Source organism: Cokeromyces recurvatus (genome assembly GCF_025118155.1).
Source record: "Cokeromyces recurvatus strain NRRL 2243 chromosome Unknown BX663scaffold_12, whole genome shotgun sequence".
NCBI lineage: Eukaryota > Fungi > Mucoromycota > Mucoromycetes > Mucorales > Mucoraceae > Cokeromyces > Cokeromyces recurvatus.
Window position 1 is genome coordinate 688,192 of NW_026251398.1, and position 17,443 is coordinate 705,634.

The window sequence follows — 17,443 nt, forward strand, 5'->3', positions numbered from 1 at the left end:
CCCCCTCCCTTTTTTTTTTTTTTCTCTTTAATTATCACTCTTTCAATGTAGAAATACTAGTATCACTATCATTTGCATTTTTTGGTAAAGGAGACTTGAGGAATATGGCAGCCTTTTGAAAGAAGGTTATATCTGAATCTTGTTGTTGTTTTTTAGTATGAGTGGATAGATCAAGACCTGTTCTTTCGTTTGTTAATGCAAAAGTTGATATTGATCTATTTAAATTATTATCTTTTGGTTTAGTAAGGCTTTTCTTTGTCATGAAGGATGATATAGATAGCGATATAGATAATGGTCTATGATTTTTGTCGTTATTCACAAGTGAAGGTGAATACATGTGTAATTTTTGAATCGCTCGTACTTCACCATGATCAGCTGCTTTACGATACCAGGCCATAGCGACATTTTGATCTTTGACAGTACCTATGCCCATTTCAAATAAATAACCTATGATATATTCCGCTTTCGGTAAACCCTGTTGAGCTGCCGACATGGCCCATGTGTAAGCTTGTTCAGCAGAGATAGTAAGAAGAGTAGAGAGATCTGAAAGATACCAAGCTGCTAATGCAAGGCAAGCCTCAGGATGATTCTGCTCTGCAGCTATGCGATAATATTGAATAGAGAGTTGAGGATGAAGATTGCAGTTGAGTTTACCCAATTTGTAACATTCGCCAAGACGATACGCAGAGGGTGCATACCCTAGGGCAGCGGCCTCATGATAGAGACTGACAGCGTAATCAGGATCATAAAACACAATCGAGTCTACACCCTTTTCATGAAGAAGGGCTAACTCATGCAATGCATGTGGGTATTGAACTGTTGCTGCTTCAGCTGATCGTTTGAGCCATTTATGACCATTTCTAGTACTACGTGTAAGGTTTAATTCTCCTTTCATCTCTGCTAATCCAAGACGATACATGGCTCCTGGATGATTTAATGCTGCTGCTTTCCTAATAATAGTATTTAATACACTATTTTAATTTTATATCTATTTAAGATAATATATATATATATACATACCTATAATACTGCACTGCTTTACTTTTATCTTTTTTTGTGCCTAGTCCCTCTTCATAACATTTTGCAGTTCTATAAAAAATATATATATATATTATATGAATAACTGATCTTTTGTAAATACATAAGAATATCCATCCTTTTTTTTTAAGATTTATATATGTAAAAAAAAAAAAAAAAAAAAAAAAAAAAAAAAAAAAAAAAAAAAAAAAAAAAAAAAATGCTGTCTCTCTCTTTCTCTTTCCCCTCCCCCTTATAACTATATATATATAAATACATATATATATGTATAGTTCCCCTCTTTTCAATGGTTTCCATATATAATATTATCTTATATTAATAGATTTCTGTAACTCCCTTTTCTTTCCTCTGATATTTCACTAAAAATAGATTGGCATATTTTATAAATTTGAAAGACACATACCTATACACTGCATCAGGATGTTTACGCTTGGCTGATTGAACAAAGAAAGCAAAGGCCTTTTCATGACTGTTTGTTGCCTTTAGGATACCAGATGCATACATATTTGCGAGATAATACTGAGACTCACTATGCCTTCGCATAGCTATCTGTTTTAATAACCTTTTGGCCTCTAAAATATAGGTTTGACGCTGTAAATTGATTTCCTTTTCATCCGGAGGAATCTTATTGTCTCTACTATCTAATGTACTTTCATTACTATTATAGCTACTGACAGTAGAAGAAGACAAAGAGGTTTGCATAGAGGGTTGCAGACGCTTTGCTGCCTCGACTAAAAAGATGGCAAAGTCGCATTGAATATCCATATCATTCGTCTTTTTCACGTTTTCCCGATACATATCGATTGTTTTGGGGTAGGAGAGTAAAGATGCCTTATCTCCTGGCTTAAGATGGGAATGATCAAATAGAAAAGGATCGTTTGAATTGTACTGTGAGTCTGTCAGTGAAGGTCGATGATGATGAGCATGCAATTGTGTTGTACTAGAGTTGCTGCTTACAGATAGAATTGCATTGATTTGTTTATTCGGTGGATCGTTTGTCCAAAAACTATTTTCGTCAAGTAATTCTATCTTTGTATCCATAGATGTTGTAAGTGTATCTGATAAAGGTGTTTTCAATGTTGGCATTATACTCACTTTGTAGATAGTATACACCTAAACAAAAATGTATTAATGTAATTCTTATCTTGGAAAAAAAAAAGAATAAATATTGATAAAAAATAAAAAAATAAAAAAGAATAGATACAAATATATATTTATATAAGTATGTATATCTCATACATATATATAGACTAGTTAAAAACTGTCCATATGCCATATTTCAAAATATATATGATTTAAAAAGAAGGGGGGGGAAGAAAAAAAGAGATCGACTGTAGATTATACATTATATTGGTAATTCTAGCTTATGTAAATTTATGTAGTTTTTTGTTGTTGTTGTATAATGCTTTAAGAAGAGTTTATTCGTAAATATATATATGCTCCATTTTATATATGATGATTATAAGACTAATTTATGATATTTGTTGATTATCTCCAGTACAAAACCTTTATTACTCAGAATATATAATATCATGTAAATGAGTAGGCTTTATTAATAGATATGTAATTTGGATACTACATGCATTAAATGGCGAATATACAACAATACATAGGATTGTTCCATATGAACATTGTATATACATGCATATTTGTATATTAATATAGAATAGCCAGTAGTTGATGTCTAGAAGATCTATGTACATATATTGAAAATTCTTAACTACTGTATTTTTTTTTTTCATTGATAAGATGGTTTATTAATACATAAACACACTTTTATATGTAATTGTAATGTGTTAGTGAATAGATTCTCCTATGGACTAAGTTTACTCACTTATTTTGAAGCCAATGTGTTTATATGCATATGATGCTATACATTATATATGTACATCAACATCTTGGCTATTCTCATTCTTTTAATGATAATAGCATCAAATAGTTATCATCATTTTTATATGTAGAAATTTGAAAAGAATTAAAAAATAAGTTACTGTGTAAACACACCATACTCTTGGTCTGCATATACAATCGTCTAAACCATGCTCTCTACTACGATAATAGTAAAAAAAAAAAAAAAAAAAAAAAAAAAAAAAAAAAAAAAAAATATACATATATATAATGAATACAAGTATCAGACAAATATTGATATGTCTAATTAGTGATTATGAATCCAATCAATTGATCCTTATACCATTTTTTTTTGGCAAATATATCTTATGATATGGAAGCTTTATAGTTTCATCTAGAACTCTTTTTGCTATATCATACCCTATTCTTTAATGAATACCCTCCTGATGTGATCAGAAGACTGAGTGGCAAAAATGTTTTTCCCGGCATTTCATAGTTATTTAGATATTTGAAAGATATTCTTCAATCTAATATGTCTATAGGAGATAGGTCGATTCTATATGACACTGTCTTTTTGTCAAATAGCTAGACTTATTGTACTGTATCTATACTTTCTTTCTTTTTTTTTTTTTTTTTTTTTTTTTTTTTTTTTTTTTTTTTTTTTTTTACAATGAATAAATAACTCGGTGTAGAAACATTATAAAACAGTTGAAAATGGACCTAACTCTACTGATACTGGGTATCTATAACTCTAATTGTTGTTATTTTTTTTTCTTCCTGTAAATTCCATTAAGGGTCAAAATTTCAAAGCATCATATTTTTAAGCTATCTTTTTTATAGCATCTAATAAATAACTATTTTGTGACAATATGAATAGACTTATTTTTATCCACAAAGTACCTTTAAAAACCATTGTATGTTCTTTATATCGTTGACTAATTGTTCTATTTATTTTAAAATTTCAATGTTGCCTTTATAGTCTATTGAGGTATATACAAGTCAATTATTTTAAATAGTGGCAGTGTCGTAATAATAAATTTGTATCTATTACCATTGAACAAAAATAGTAAATAAATAAATGATCGTAGAAATTACTGCTCTATTTCATACCATCATTTCAAACTTTATCTCGTATTCATCATTTACTACCAGTCTTTGTTTACGAATTTATAATTGGATCTTAGTATTTATATATATATATATATAAAAAGTAAGCATGTCACTATTAACTTTCATTATGTTATGTTTTATTTAATAATAAAAAGAACATGTCTGCACATAAACAAAACTGCTTATAATTAAAAGTCGATCAACTTTCTTCAATTTATTTAGTATAAGACCAAGTACCATATATCGTGTGTTATTAACAGTATTAATTTTTTTGTATAGTAATATTTTTAGAAATCATGGAAATCATTTTGTTACCAATGACTGTACTTTCTGCAAATTGATCTTTAAAATAGTTTTGTGTTTCTTCAAACCGTTTTTGATATCCTTCCATACTGCCTAATGAAACAGATTCTGCCCAGCCTCTTGCACAAGTAACAAATTCCATATCATCCGGTCTAATGTCTTTACGATATAAAGCGGCTTGAATAGCATCATCTAACATGGCTGGATTACGGAATAAATATTCTGTAATTCCCCTATGTGTAACACGTATAAGTGAGTTTATATTTCAAAAAAAAAAGTCTCCCTTACATCCATAATCTGAAAATCGGCGTCTGGCAAACCATATGCTCATAAGGATTTAGTCCTAGTTTATGCCAACAATCTACCATAGCTAATAGTGATAAGTGCGAATTAGGTGTTCTCCTTTCTTTGGGAATCTTGGAAAGAGAAAATTCATCTAATATTTGATCGTCTAATAAGATAGGGACATGGTCCTTTTGAAGGCCTCCAAAGACAAAGTCTCCAGCTTTTTTAACTCTTGCTCTAAATTCTTCTTCCTTTTCCTGAATCATCAATTTAAACAAGTCAGCAACACTAAGTGCATATTGTGTAATTTGAACTTTAGCTATAGGATTCATAATGGCTAGACCTGCGTACACATGCCATTTATTACTATAAATGCGCAAAGCAACATTCACTTTAACATTCTCAATTCCACCTACAAAATGCGGTAATAACCACTACAAACAAAAAAATAAGTGTTAAATTATTATCATCATCATCATTTTAAGACATTTTACAGGGAATTGATTATTAGCTCTCCAGGCGCTTCCCATAGATAAAAATGCAGCATGAGTAACAGCTTGAGTATCTGCTGTGATACGATCATGCTCTTCAGCACTAAGATGAACTATATTGGACTTGAAGCAAGATAAAATTTTAACCACTAAATCTAATTTTTCTTTAGTTCCACGATGATTAATGACAATCAAGGGCTGTCCTTTAGGGTCAACTGCAGGCCCATGCATAGAATGACAAGATATAATATGAACATCCTTTGGTAAATATTTTTCAAATGCTTCAATTTCAGGTTTTTTCACTGAAGTCTAAAAAGTTTGATAAGCGTATAATTCCATGCAATTTTTATTTATTTACCTGACCGGCAACAATGGCACCAATTTTAGTAGCTAAGGATATAGTTAACACAAATGATCCATATTTGCAAACAGTACTTCACTTACCAGGACCATATTGTTTTACAACAGAATTAATATATTCTGCTTCAACAGAATACATTATCCAATCACAACGTCTAGATATATGATACCCATCAGGTAAAACACGAATATTTGTTCCTTATTTTTATTTAATACATATACATCATCATTTTTGATTATCTATTTTGATGATACCTTCAAAATCCTTTTTAAGACTTTCATATTTTTCTGGAAGATCACACACATTAACACTGATGAATAAAAAATAAATAAATAAATAAAACGATCCATTCTATTTCTCATTTAGACATGAAGTTGCAATTACTTTACTTTTTCCAGCCAGCATTTGAAAAAGTATGGGCATAGAAACGACCCATACCACCAGCACCAATTATTCCAATCTCTATAGTTTCTTTTTCATTCATTATATTAATCAAGTGAATCAAAACGTGAAAAAAAAAGGGACAAAAAAAAATTGGTATTTTTTTTTCTTTTTTTAAAAAAGGGTATTTTTAATTTCCTCCTAGTTTAATTTCGCTTAAAAGCTTAAATCGCATGAAGATATAATTCCACTGTTCTGTTTCCACATAGAAAATATTATTTTGATCCACTTTTAGCAAGAATCTAGTTTCATGGATCAAAAAAAAAAAAAAAAAAAAAAAACGTTTATTGGAATAAGGCTCTCTATTTTCTCTGTATATCGAATATTTTTAAGTGACAAATACTAGTTCTATAGTTGTGTTTTTTTTAGAATAATTATTAAAGGCTAACGTTTTATTGCTTACATCAAGAAGAATAAAAATATATTGAAGGAAGGTAGCTTCATTTGTATTTGGGTTAAAGGAGTTCATGATAATTTAATTGCTATTTAATGTCTACTGCTTAATTCATACATTTACTATGCGTATAATTTTTTTTTCTTTATTATAAAACACCCGAGCATCTTCACATTATTGAAAACCAAAATTTAGCAGTAATAGACAAATCCAATAGCAAATATAATAAATATGAGTCTATCAAGTAATACAACCTAGAACTAGACACATGGTATTTTTCTGTAGTAATATATTGTATTATTCAATTTCTCTCCAAATAATGTTAACTACTATTGCTCTTCTAGTATCCTCCATCCCTACTTGCATAAATATCAAGTCAAACAAACGGAGAAAAAAAGATACTACTATACATGCCAATAAAGCTTCTCTCTCTCTTTGAAATAGAAAGCTTTCAACCAATATTTTGTTGATATCAAAGCCTCAAATGCGTAAAAAGTACACGTTTTAGAAGATGTAAACAATTATGTGTATTTTTTTTTTATTTTTTTATACAAATATAGATTTCTAGTGTGCGTATTAAATTTTATTTTCACTGATTTCAAAATTTTAAAAACGTGTTAGTTATTTCGGGGAAAGCGTTTCTTTTTCTCTTTTTTTACTTATTTGTTTACCACTTCATGATGGAAGAGCAAGTAACGAGAAGCGCTTGGCCGGATCCACCTAACTATTATAAACGATATACAGATGAAAACTTGGAATTATTAAACCAAGCAAAGAAAACTGGTCTATTTCCTCCACAACCAATAACATCGTTAATCCCTGAATTTCAACTAGAAGCATTAGAACCACCAAAGCCTCCTACTGATGAATATACCGTTTTCGATCAAAAATGGCAGGTAATTTGTGTATGTGTATGCATAAGGAAAGTTATTAATTAAATTATAATGTATTTAGATTAATGATCGATTACCAACATTAGAGGAACTAGGTGTTAAGCAGTTATATCCAGAGTCGTCTATAGGTAACAAGATATTTCAACATTATTATCATATAATTAACCAAGATGTACTTAGATCGTGTAAAGGAACTAAAAAAGCTGAATAGATCTTTAATTGTACAGTTTTTAGATTTATTAGATGTACTCGTTAAGAAGCCTGATGAGGTAATTAAGAAAAGCATAACTTCTAGCTAAAATGATTCATATTATTTTTTTTTATTAAATAGTTTGGTGTATATATTGAAAATATAAGTACTATATTTATTAATATGCATCATATCTTGAATGCTTATCGTCCCCATCAAGTAAGTTACATGTGTGTGTATATGGCTTCTTTTTTTTTTCCATGTACATAGACTTATTTCTGCTCTAAATATTATAGGCAAGGGAGACTTTAAGATTGCTTATGGAACATCAATTAGCAAAAAAACGCCAGCAAACAACTGAATTAAAAGCGTAATATTATCTTGTAGAATATGAATAACCATATACTAACTTCCTTTATTTAGTAAATCAAAAGAAGCCTTAGCTTTTCTTGAGGGGCTTTAGTATTAGGCCTTCTATTGTATATATTATATTTTTTTTTTTTCGATTGTTTTTTTAATAATTTATTGAATAAATTGACTACCAAGAGAAAATAATAAAAAATGAAGTAAAATATATTATTACAAATAGCTAAATAATACTGTTTACTCTGCATGTTGGAAGCTGTCAATTTATTCAGCAGTATCTAAATACAAATTAAATGTGTAATATGACTTTATACTATAATTCAATTTGAATTTGATTAAATAAATAAGAGGAATATACCAGTCTTTACTAGTACGAGTTACTTTGTTAGTATGCATTAATAAACATAAATACATACATACCTTAGTTGTTAATTATCTTTTCAATATTAGTGCAATATGTATAGATATATGTGTATACAAATATTTTTTTTTATCTCTACACAGAATATCAATATGCTTTTAATGTGACTTTTCCAGCTTTTTTTTTTTTTTTTTCTTTCTTTCTTTCTTGACATTTAGGAGATCATGAATATTATACCTTCAAATCACATTAGACCTGCAACCGCAAAAGTTTCTTTCAAAACATTCAAAGATCTGAATGTATCACCTGGACAATGGACCAAGATTCATTATGATCGATCAAAAGTAAGACTTTGAATTAGATCACTGAATTCAATTTTTAAATTTATCGTTTACAGGCATATTTTTGTTCTATCTGGCCTGCTAACGTTGCAGATAATACTGTCTTGATTAGTACATTATTAGAAACTAATTATTTGCAAGAAAACAATAATGGTAAATTAGACAAAGATCATCTAAAGTGGGTGCATATCCTAATTTATACTTTAGGAATTTCCGACATTATACCCCTTAAGAATACATCACCAGCTATTAAGGTGAACTTGAGTTATGAATTGGGAAAAAATATGAGTGAAGATGATCAATTAGTAGAATTTGGGTTTATATTTGAAAAAGCAACAGAAAAACAGAAGTATATGGTATTATTATTATTATTATTTTGAGAGAGAGAGAGAGAGAGAGAGATGCTTATTAAGTTTTATGACTTATATAGTCTTCTCTCTTTAGTATATAAGAAATTTACTTGATGGGAATATAGTTTTAAAAGATATGACAATATCGAAGTCGCCTCTTTTTTCAGCTAGAATTATTTCAACTTATCCTGAGAATGTGCCTGTTTTAGTTACTTCTGCTAGTCATCTCATATTAACAAATAATGAAACAAATAGCTTGTTATCACTTGAAAAATCATTAGAAACTATGTCGCTTTCAACGAAAACGGATGAGAAGTCTTCAGAGGACATTTCTAGTCTTGAAAAAGCATATAAAGCACTATATGAGGTTGTTTGCTTCCCCTTTTTATACAAAGAGTGGATTATGAAGCTAGGCATTGAATGCCCTAAAGGCGTATTACTCTATGGACCCCCTGGTGTAGGAAAAACGTTTTTAGTTTCGACAATGTCAAAACAATGTAATGCAGAATTGTTTATTATACAAGGACCTGAAGTATTTGGTCCCTATATTGGTGAAAGTGAAGAGAGATTAAGACACAAATTTACAGAAGCAAGAAATTATGCTCTCAAGAATGACACACCTGTTATACTGTTCATTGATGAAATTGTAAGAAGCAATATTGACTGATAAAATCGAAAACTAAACAAAACAAAAAAATGTTTTTTTTCTAGGATGCATTGACGCCTCGACGCGATAATTCTCAATCACATGAAAATAGAATGGTAGCTCAATTATTAACATTAATGGATGGTGTTAAATCAAGAGGAAAATTAATTGTAGTAGGTGCTACAAATCGCCCTAACTCTATTGATCCGGCTTTAAGACGTCCTGGAAGGTATGTTTAAGAATAGAGACATTTAAATGTAAACTAATTTATTAGAAAAGATTCGATCGTGAAATTCATATGGAGCCACCAAACATAGCTGACAGACATGCTTTATTTAAGTTACAGACGAATAAAATGCCACTAGATGATACAGTAGATCTTGGTAAGGATTACATAAACTTTTTTTTTTTTTTTTTTTTTGCATATAGATCATGATTAGATTGATTTGTTTTTTTATGAAAACATAGATACTTTGTCAGCTATGACAAATGGATATGTAGCTGCTGATATCAACTCCATGTGTCGTCAGGCAGCTATGTTTGCTGTTCAAAGAGCTAGCAAACAGAAAGATACGTAAGTGTGATGCTCCTACCACTATCACCACCTCCACCTTTTTTTTTTTGTTTGTTCTTATTTATATTGTCTTCTAATTGACACTCTATTTATATAGTGAAGTCTTTGTGAATATGTCAGATTTTAAATCTGCATTCTCTATTGTTGGTCCCTCAATGCAAAGAGGATTTCAAGTCCAAGTTGATAAAAAAAATTGGACTGATGTAGGTGGACTTGAAGAAGTGAAAAAGGTATATAAAACAGTTGACTATTATATATAATAATTTACTAATGATTATATTGTGTAGAGATTGAAGCAAGCTGTTGAATGGCCATTACTATATAAAGATGCGTTTAAAAGACTAGGATTAAAACCACCTCGAGGCATATTACTTTATGGTCCTCCTGGATGTAGTAAAACAACGTTAGTTAAAGTAATTGCATCCTCTGCCAATGTGGCCTTTTTGTCAATTAATGGTGCTCAGTTGTATTCTCCATTTGTAGGTGACTCTGAAAAAATAGGTTAGTATATTTGTATAAACATATATATATGTTATCATGGACTTTGGTTCTTAAACCCATTTTAGTTCGAACAACTTTTCAGAAAGCTAGAGCATCGGCACCAGCAATTATATTTTTAGATGAAACTGAAGCTATTGTAGGTAAAAGAGATATGGGTAATGGTGGTTCAAGTGGAGATAGTGTACAAGAAAGGGTATTATCTACACTTTTGAATGAAATGGATGGAGTTGAAAGCGCAGAATCAGTATTAGTTGTGGTAAGTTATTTGAGACAAGCAATACATACATTCATATATAATATATGTTTACAATAATTCTAGGGTGCTACGAATAGACCTGATATGCTGGACGCTGCATTAATGAGACCGGGTCGATTTGATCAAGCTATTTATGTTCCACCGCCTGATGAAAAGGCAAGACTAGAAATTTTGAAAATTCATACAAAGCATATGCCTTTAAGTGAAGACGTTAACTTGGAAGATATAGCACATCGAGTGAGTATATATTTATGTGTGTAATATATTGTATTAGTAGTCGTAGTATATTCATATAGCTTTTAAAAGACAAATTTTTACACAGGTGCAGACTTGCAAAATGTATGTCGTGAAGCAGCTATGGAAACCTTACGATCTTTTCAAACAGCAGCATGTGTGGTAAGTTTATCTCATACAACTTGATTTTATGTTTACCCTTTCTTTCTTTTTTTTTTTTTTTTTTTTTTTTTTTTTTTTTTTTTTTTTTGTAGAACATGATAAATTTTAACAAATCATTAGCAACTATCCCAGCCTCCCTTAATGAAGAATCTATAAAAATGTATAGCAAAAAACCTCATGTTTCTGAGTAGAATAAATTATGTTTAGAACAGAATCAATAAATAAATAAAGAAAGAAAGAAAATAGTAGCTTGGAGATAGTTAATTAATGTTTAAAATGTATACGTCTACTTTTATATAACTTTTTTTAAACAGCATAGAATGATAAAATGGTATCTTAATTCAAATTAAATCAAATAAAGCAAGCAAGCCAAGCTAAATATTTTTCTGTAATTGTAATTGAATCCAAGGGTCATTTTCTACATCTTTCATTTTCATACGTAAAGCAGGATCTTTTTGCAATAACTAAATTAGGTGTAAGAATTAAGTCTTCATTTCTTATTTTAATTTTTAATTTTACCTTCGAGATAAACTGTCTAGCTCCTGAACTAAGATAGCTTGGAAACAAAATTTTTGCTTCTATAATTCGTTTATAAATAACCTCGGGATCAACTTTATCACTATCGTTTTCGTTTTCAAAAGGAGCCTTTCCCACTAATAATTCATAAGCTAATACACCTAATGCCCATACATCTACTGCTTCGTTATGATATTTTTGTTGAACCATTTCTGGTGATAAATAGTCTAATGTACCACAGAATGTTCTTCGTCTATAATCCAGGTTATTATAAAGTAATGTTCAAGTTGTATTCTATGTTTATACCTTGGTCTTGGATCATAAACTGCCCAACCAAAATCGGCTATCTTCAATGTACCTTCCTTGCTAATTAAAACTATGATATATATAAGATAGCTATTTAGATTATCATTATATATAAATATGTATATACTTTACTATTCTCTAATTTTAGGTCTCGATGAAATACGCCGAGTCCATGCATATAAGCCATTGCATTAGCAATTTCTACTATATACTAATATATGTAAATGTTAGAATATAAAACTACTAAAGCACAAATATATAACAATTTACATTTGCAGTTTCAGATTCTGAGAACTTCTTATATGCTTGTAAGCACGTATGAAGATCACTATCACCACCATATTCTAATACAAGATAAATAAAGTCTTGATTATGAAAGTAACCGTAAAGATGGGTTATATTTTCATGGCTATAGACATTGTATTAGTAATGCTAATATCTATCAATAAATATGTATATATATTATATTCTTACTCTAAATGAGCTTGTATCTCTATTTCTCTTTTCAAAAAATGAACCACATCTGCTTTTTCCAACTGTTTCTTCTTTAGTACCTTTAATGCAACAAGTTGTTCTGAATACTTTTCTCGTGCTAAATAAACTACTCCAAATTTGCCTGTTCCTAAATGGCGACCCACTTCAAAGTCTTCGATAGTCCATTTTGTCTTTCTTTTACACGCATTAGTACTTCTTTCTCTCTTTCTCTCTCTCTCTCTCTCTCTCTCTCTCTCTCTCTCTCTCTCTCTCTCTCTCTGTATATCAACTGCAGTTGTCTGATCCTTTACCTTTTTAATTCATTTATTCGCTTTTGTTTTTGTAGTAAATCAATTGTCTGTGTTGCCGAAGAATTTGATTCAACATCTGCAACATTTTCATTTATACCAAGATAATGTCGAACAATAGGTGTATCCATATACTCCGTATCATCTGCATTGTTTTTTCTTTGTTCTGAATGAGCAATTTGATAATAGTGATTTGATAATCGTTGCTTTGCATAAGTGAAGCTTGTAGAAGGTAATTCGTCTAATATATCGTTGTGCTTATGAATCCTATATGGTGAAGGGGTTGCACCTCCTAAACGTCTTGGTGTATAATCAACATAATCTGAATAGGCTGCTAAAGATAATTTTGATGATTCAGTCTCATCCATGTTATGATCTATATGTATTAAAAAATAAAAATAAAGTGGTCAAGAGCAATTTTTTTTTCTAAAACGGAGTTTTATCTGTTTAGGTCGAATCATTTAAAACAGAAGAGAAAACACAAAGCTACATCAACTTTCAAGTTAAAAAAAAGGGGGGGAAAGAATAAAACATAATAGCAATGAAAAGTATAAGTTAAGTTCATTAAGTTATTGATTATAAAATGGTTAATTAAACAATGGATGCCCAAGTTTTATAATTTATATTATCCAATGAATTATAAATAGTTGATCAATATAAGAGTCAAGGCAATGCTTAATGGGGAATTCAGAACTGTTGAGAAAAAAAGACATATTTTAAAGTTACGATAAGAATCCTTCAATTATACCAGTTATGTAGTAGAGTCTACAATGTATATATAAAATAGATTAGTTATAGAAATATACTTTATCAATAGTAACATTGAATGGAAAAGAAGTCCAGCTTTATATTCATAAATATTAGCTTAACTAAATAAAGTATTTTAGTAAAGGATCTTGAATTATCATTGACATAATACGTGCTTATTTCTCTTCTCTTTAAATAATGCTCATAACTAGCTGTAAAAGCAAAACTTATTTATACACAATAACTGATAAAACAGTCAGCTACATTTAGATATCAGAATTCATCTAATGTTATAGAATAAATATTCTTTACGCACTATTATCAATTGTCGCTGATTAACCATTTATACAACTAAATACTCGACACGTACAATGACTTCTTACTAATTTAACAATGTACAAATAGATATTAATCTCCATTGTTCTTTTTATCGAGTCTTTATCGTTATTGTTAAGAAGATGTTGACAATTTCTAAATTATCTTCCATAGTTATAAGCTAATATGAGAACTCCTCTTCTATCCTTTTTTTTTTTCTTTAAATATAGTCAATCTCCCTCATTATAGAATCATATTATTTGTTGAACTTACAATCTTGACAGATGTTTAGTCGTCAATAAATTCTGGCATTGACATCACTATTGCAACAAGTTTGAATAAGAAATATAAAAGTGAATTTCAGTAGTTTCATGAATCAATTTTCTTCTTCCATCACTAATGAGTGAGTTTCAACTTGGTCTTTATCATTAATTAATTATTTTACTGTAAAAGTAAACTGAGAAAGTATCTATAAAAAAAAAGAAGGGGCGATAAAATCTAGTTTCTAGTCTCATGTTGTGTCTTTCAATTGTATGCACACTCAAGAAACCATACACCACTTCTTCTTTGTGTAATATTCTATATACTTTATTTATTTTATTGTGATTCCTCTAACGATGTTAGCGATTAATCTGCCTTTCCCCTTTTCACCATTACACATCAACTAACTAAATCTTCTTTATTTATAAACTATCAAACACTTTATTAATTTTATTTTTTCCTATAAACCATCTTTTGTTTATTTATATTAAAATCTCATAAAATTTATATTGTAAAAAAGTCATTTTTTTTAAGAAAAATAAAAAAAAGCAAAAGTAGCACATTTTCAATACATTTTAATTCTTTGGACATGCAAGAAGAGTAGGTTTTTTTTTTACAAAAGTATTTTATACTTTTATTTTATAAATAAATAAATATAAATATATATTTTTTTTTTTAAATTTAAAGCAACTTTTTGTTTTTAAAGAGAAGAAAAAAGAAAAAAAAAAGCGCGAAAAAAAAAGACAGCCACCAAACCAAACGCAAGACGAAGCTACAAAAATAGTAGTAGTAGTAGTAGTAGCAGTAGCAGCGACAGCAGCAGCAAATGTCCAACACCAGACCAGTCATCCATCGAAGAGGACTACCTCTGAACCCCTAGACAATCCAACTTCACCAGATGTGTCCGAAGACAACATCCTCCATTGAATCATCGTTCAGATCAATCTGAGATAGAAGAACTCCAAGTTCTTCTACCTCATCCACCAGATCCATGGGATCATCCTCCATCTCCATGGAATCTGGTGGCGACTGATCAACAGGGCCAGAGGTAGCCACGGCAGCAAGAACATTCTTCCCGAATCGGGCTGGCAGAAAACGGGGGGGAGGCATGGCAGCTCTATCAGCTGCCTCACGAGCAGCAGAGGAACGTGGTGCTGAGAAAACACCTATAGTACAGCATACACAAAGAGAAAGGAGTTTAATAGAGCCAACACAAGAAGATGGAAGAAGGAAGAATGTTTATATATAGAAAATAAATAATAATATTTGTTAGTTATACACGTTATTTTATAATAAAAAAAAAGTATTTAAACACACATAAAAGATAAAGATACTTACAAGAGAAGGTCATTTTTTTAATAATAATTTTTATAATAATAATAAAAAAAATATAATGATAAAAAAAAGAAAAAGGAAAGAGGAGGGTGGAAACGGAAGAGCAAGGGATAGTTTTATAGTGTTTTTATGGTTAATGAGAACAATAAACGTCAAAAATCATATGTGTTGCACAGTGCTTTGGCGTCAAAAAAAAAAAAGCCAAATAAAGCTAGATAAAGCACATGAAGATGTTATCTTTTATTTAGTTAATTTCTCTCCTTACTTTTTATTATTATTATTATTATTAGCGCAACAAGTGTAAATTTGTAGTGTTTAAATAACTATATACGCCATTTAACAGTGCAGCCATGTTAGTCTTTATATATTATTTACAGTAGTAGTAACAGACAGACAGAGTAACAGGGGGAAAAGGAAAATAGACAATATACAAAAAAAAAGGGCCAAGAACCAAGGGTAAGAGTCTATATTTTTTTTTATTGTTCCCACATTAATCAAAAGTAAGGAGTAAAATTCGTTTACAAACTTTTTTTGTTGTTGTCTTACACTTGGCGTCGTTATAGATTTTATTTACGTTGCTAATTGCTTTATAATAAAAGTAAAAGGAATATCATATACTCACTATTATCTACGCTGAACTAAGCCTTCTTCTTGTTAAATAGAATAGGGAATAGAGAATAGAATATTAGCTTAATAGTATTATACTTAAGCAGCAGATTTGTGTACCTTTTTTTTTTTAATGCAGCAACAAGCCTTTTTTTTATATAATTTAAATTCAGTTAAATCATTCCATGTATATTTGTATAATATATGCTTTATATTCAAACCTCTTTGAAAGGATAAATGACTAAAGAACAATAATATGTGTGTAGTAGCAATTCACTATTATACATGTTCATGTTCTTCATTGCATAGTCAACATATAAAGATATAATACACCTAATTATCATTATTACTATATAAATATATAATGTGATGTAATAATAATTTAGAAAAAAGGAAAGAGGTAATAAACGATCGATATAAGCCAAAAGAGGTAATATACTTTCTACCACAAAGCAAATAATAATAAAAAAAAGGAAATATCAGTAAGTATGTAATTAATACTAGTTTTTTATAGTAATAATAATAATAATTTACAAGTAGAATAGTAAATTTTATTGCTCTATTCCCGTTTGAACAATTAGCACTAATACTAGCGTAAGGGCGTTAAGACTTGCAACAGGAAAATGTATCTGTTCTTTGATTTGGATGCTTTTCATATGAATCTTGTATGATAGGTACTAATATTATATTAATTAGGATGTTAACCTAATATCATAGTTTGTGACAGCAGATTATGATAATCAATTTAATAAGTTTTATCTTTATTTATTTTTTAACTCTACTCATATAAACTCAGGATAAAAATAAATATATCAACCTAAACTCTGTGATTGCAAATTAGATATGATTCTCCAAGTAGCCGATGGATAGAGAAGTCAAAAATACTAAAAGTATTTAAAAGAAGTATGTTTAGTAACGTAACCAACTCCTCCCCTAATAAATCACGTAAGATAGTGACCAAAGGCACCTATCTGTGGAAATTGAATTCATTTTAGTTAGAATGGATTCCTTAGCTGATTCAATATGTCGAATCAATCAGTTATATCTTTTATAATTTCTTGATGATTCAGAACTCATCATCAAGCAATTATTCCAAATACTGAAAGCTATGTACAATAATAAAAAATAATGCAATGAACACTATATTAGATAAAGTAATAGCATTAGATTTAGATGAAATAGGCCTCTTTTTTGAGTACAGTTAAAGCTAACAATAGCATCCAAACACAAAAAAAAAATAATCTCCCAACAGACAGTCAGTGAATGAGTAGTTTATCGTTAAAGAATAAGTACTATAAAATAATGAAGATTACATTTTCTGCGAAAACATCATTGTATAATATTAATTTTCTTAAATATGTATATACACATCACATATATATGTATATCAATATATATAAAAAAAGGCAGGTAAATTAACATTGCATATA

At 29.5% G+C, this 17,443-nt stretch overlaps 6 protein-coding genes across 6 annotated transcripts; 2 read left to right on the forward strand and 4 right to left on the reverse strand.

Moving 5' to 3' along the window:
• Window positions 1-34: 34 nt before the first annotated feature.
• On the reverse strand, window positions 35-2,124 carry BX663DRAFT_569157 (uncharacterized protein; the record flags this gene model as incomplete). The annotated part of the gene is made up of 3 exons (XM_051532115.1): window positions 35-950; window positions 1,021-1,089; window positions 1,442-2,124. 3 exons carry the CDS (start codon window positions 2,122-2,124, stop codon window positions 35-37), a joined length of 1,668 nt encoding a protein of 555 aa, XP_051383066.1.
• Window positions 2,125-4,105: 1,981 nt separating this feature from the next.
• Window positions 4,106-5,971, reverse strand: BX663DRAFT_509493 (uncharacterized protein). Its single transcript, XM_051527629.1, has 7 exons — window positions 5,826-5,971; window positions 5,691-5,746; window positions 5,520-5,633; window positions 5,434-5,465; window positions 5,079-5,384; window positions 4,588-5,018; window positions 4,106-4,532 (listed from the first exon to the last, which is right to left on the reverse strand). Exons 1-7 carry the CDS (start codon window positions 5,918-5,920, stop codon window positions 4,259-4,261), a joined length of 1,308 nt encoding a protein of 435 aa, XP_051383067.1. The 5' UTR covers window positions 5,921-5,971; the 3' UTR covers window positions 4,106-4,258.
• Window positions 5,972-6,860: 889 nt separating this feature from the next.
• BX663DRAFT_509498 (mediator complex, subunit Med7) lies at window positions 6,861-7,948 on the forward strand. The gene is made up of 6 exons (XM_051527630.1): window positions 6,861-7,167; window positions 7,226-7,292; window positions 7,345-7,433; window positions 7,496-7,573; window positions 7,651-7,724; window positions 7,778-7,948. Exons 1-6 carry the CDS (start codon window positions 6,949-6,951, stop codon window positions 7,815-7,817), a joined length of 567 nt encoding a protein of 188 aa, XP_051383068.1. The 5' UTR covers window positions 6,861-6,948; the 3' UTR covers window positions 7,818-7,948.
• A 1,110-nt stretch (window positions 7,949-9,058) lies between these two features.
• On the forward strand, window positions 9,059-11,336 carry BX663DRAFT_531141 (P-loop containing nucleoside triphosphate hydrolase protein; the record flags this gene model as incomplete). The annotated part of the gene is made up of 10 exons (XM_051530362.1): window positions 9,059-9,304; window positions 9,484-9,647; window positions 9,698-9,801; window positions 9,887-9,992; window positions 10,090-10,222; window positions 10,280-10,493; window positions 10,559-10,749; window positions 10,813-10,986; window positions 11,056-11,145; window positions 11,238-11,336. The coding sequence occupies 10 exons, from the start codon at window positions 9,059-9,061 to the stop codon at window positions 11,334-11,336; spliced, it is 1,521 nt and encodes a 506-aa protein (XP_051383069.1).
• Window positions 11,337-11,556: 220 nt separating this feature from the next.
• Window positions 11,557-13,117, reverse strand: BX663DRAFT_434264 (kinase-like domain-containing protein; the record flags this gene model as incomplete). The annotated part of the gene is made up of 6 exons (XM_051523056.1): window positions 11,557-11,914; window positions 11,968-12,037; window positions 12,100-12,178; window positions 12,238-12,376; window positions 12,442-12,636; window positions 12,753-13,117. The coding sequence occupies 6 exons, from the start codon at window positions 13,115-13,117 to the stop codon at window positions 11,557-11,559; spliced, it is 1,206 nt and encodes a 401-aa protein (XP_051383070.1).
• Window positions 13,118-14,963: 1,846 nt separating this feature from the next.
• On the reverse strand, window positions 14,964-15,423 carry BX663DRAFT_551933 (uncharacterized protein; the record flags this gene model as incomplete). Its single annotated transcript, XM_051531322.1, has 2 exons — window positions 14,964-15,238; window positions 15,411-15,423. 2 exons carry the CDS (start codon window positions 15,421-15,423, stop codon window positions 14,964-14,966), a joined length of 288 nt encoding a protein of 95 aa, XP_051383071.1.
• Window positions 15,424-17,443: the final 2,020 nt, after the last annotated feature.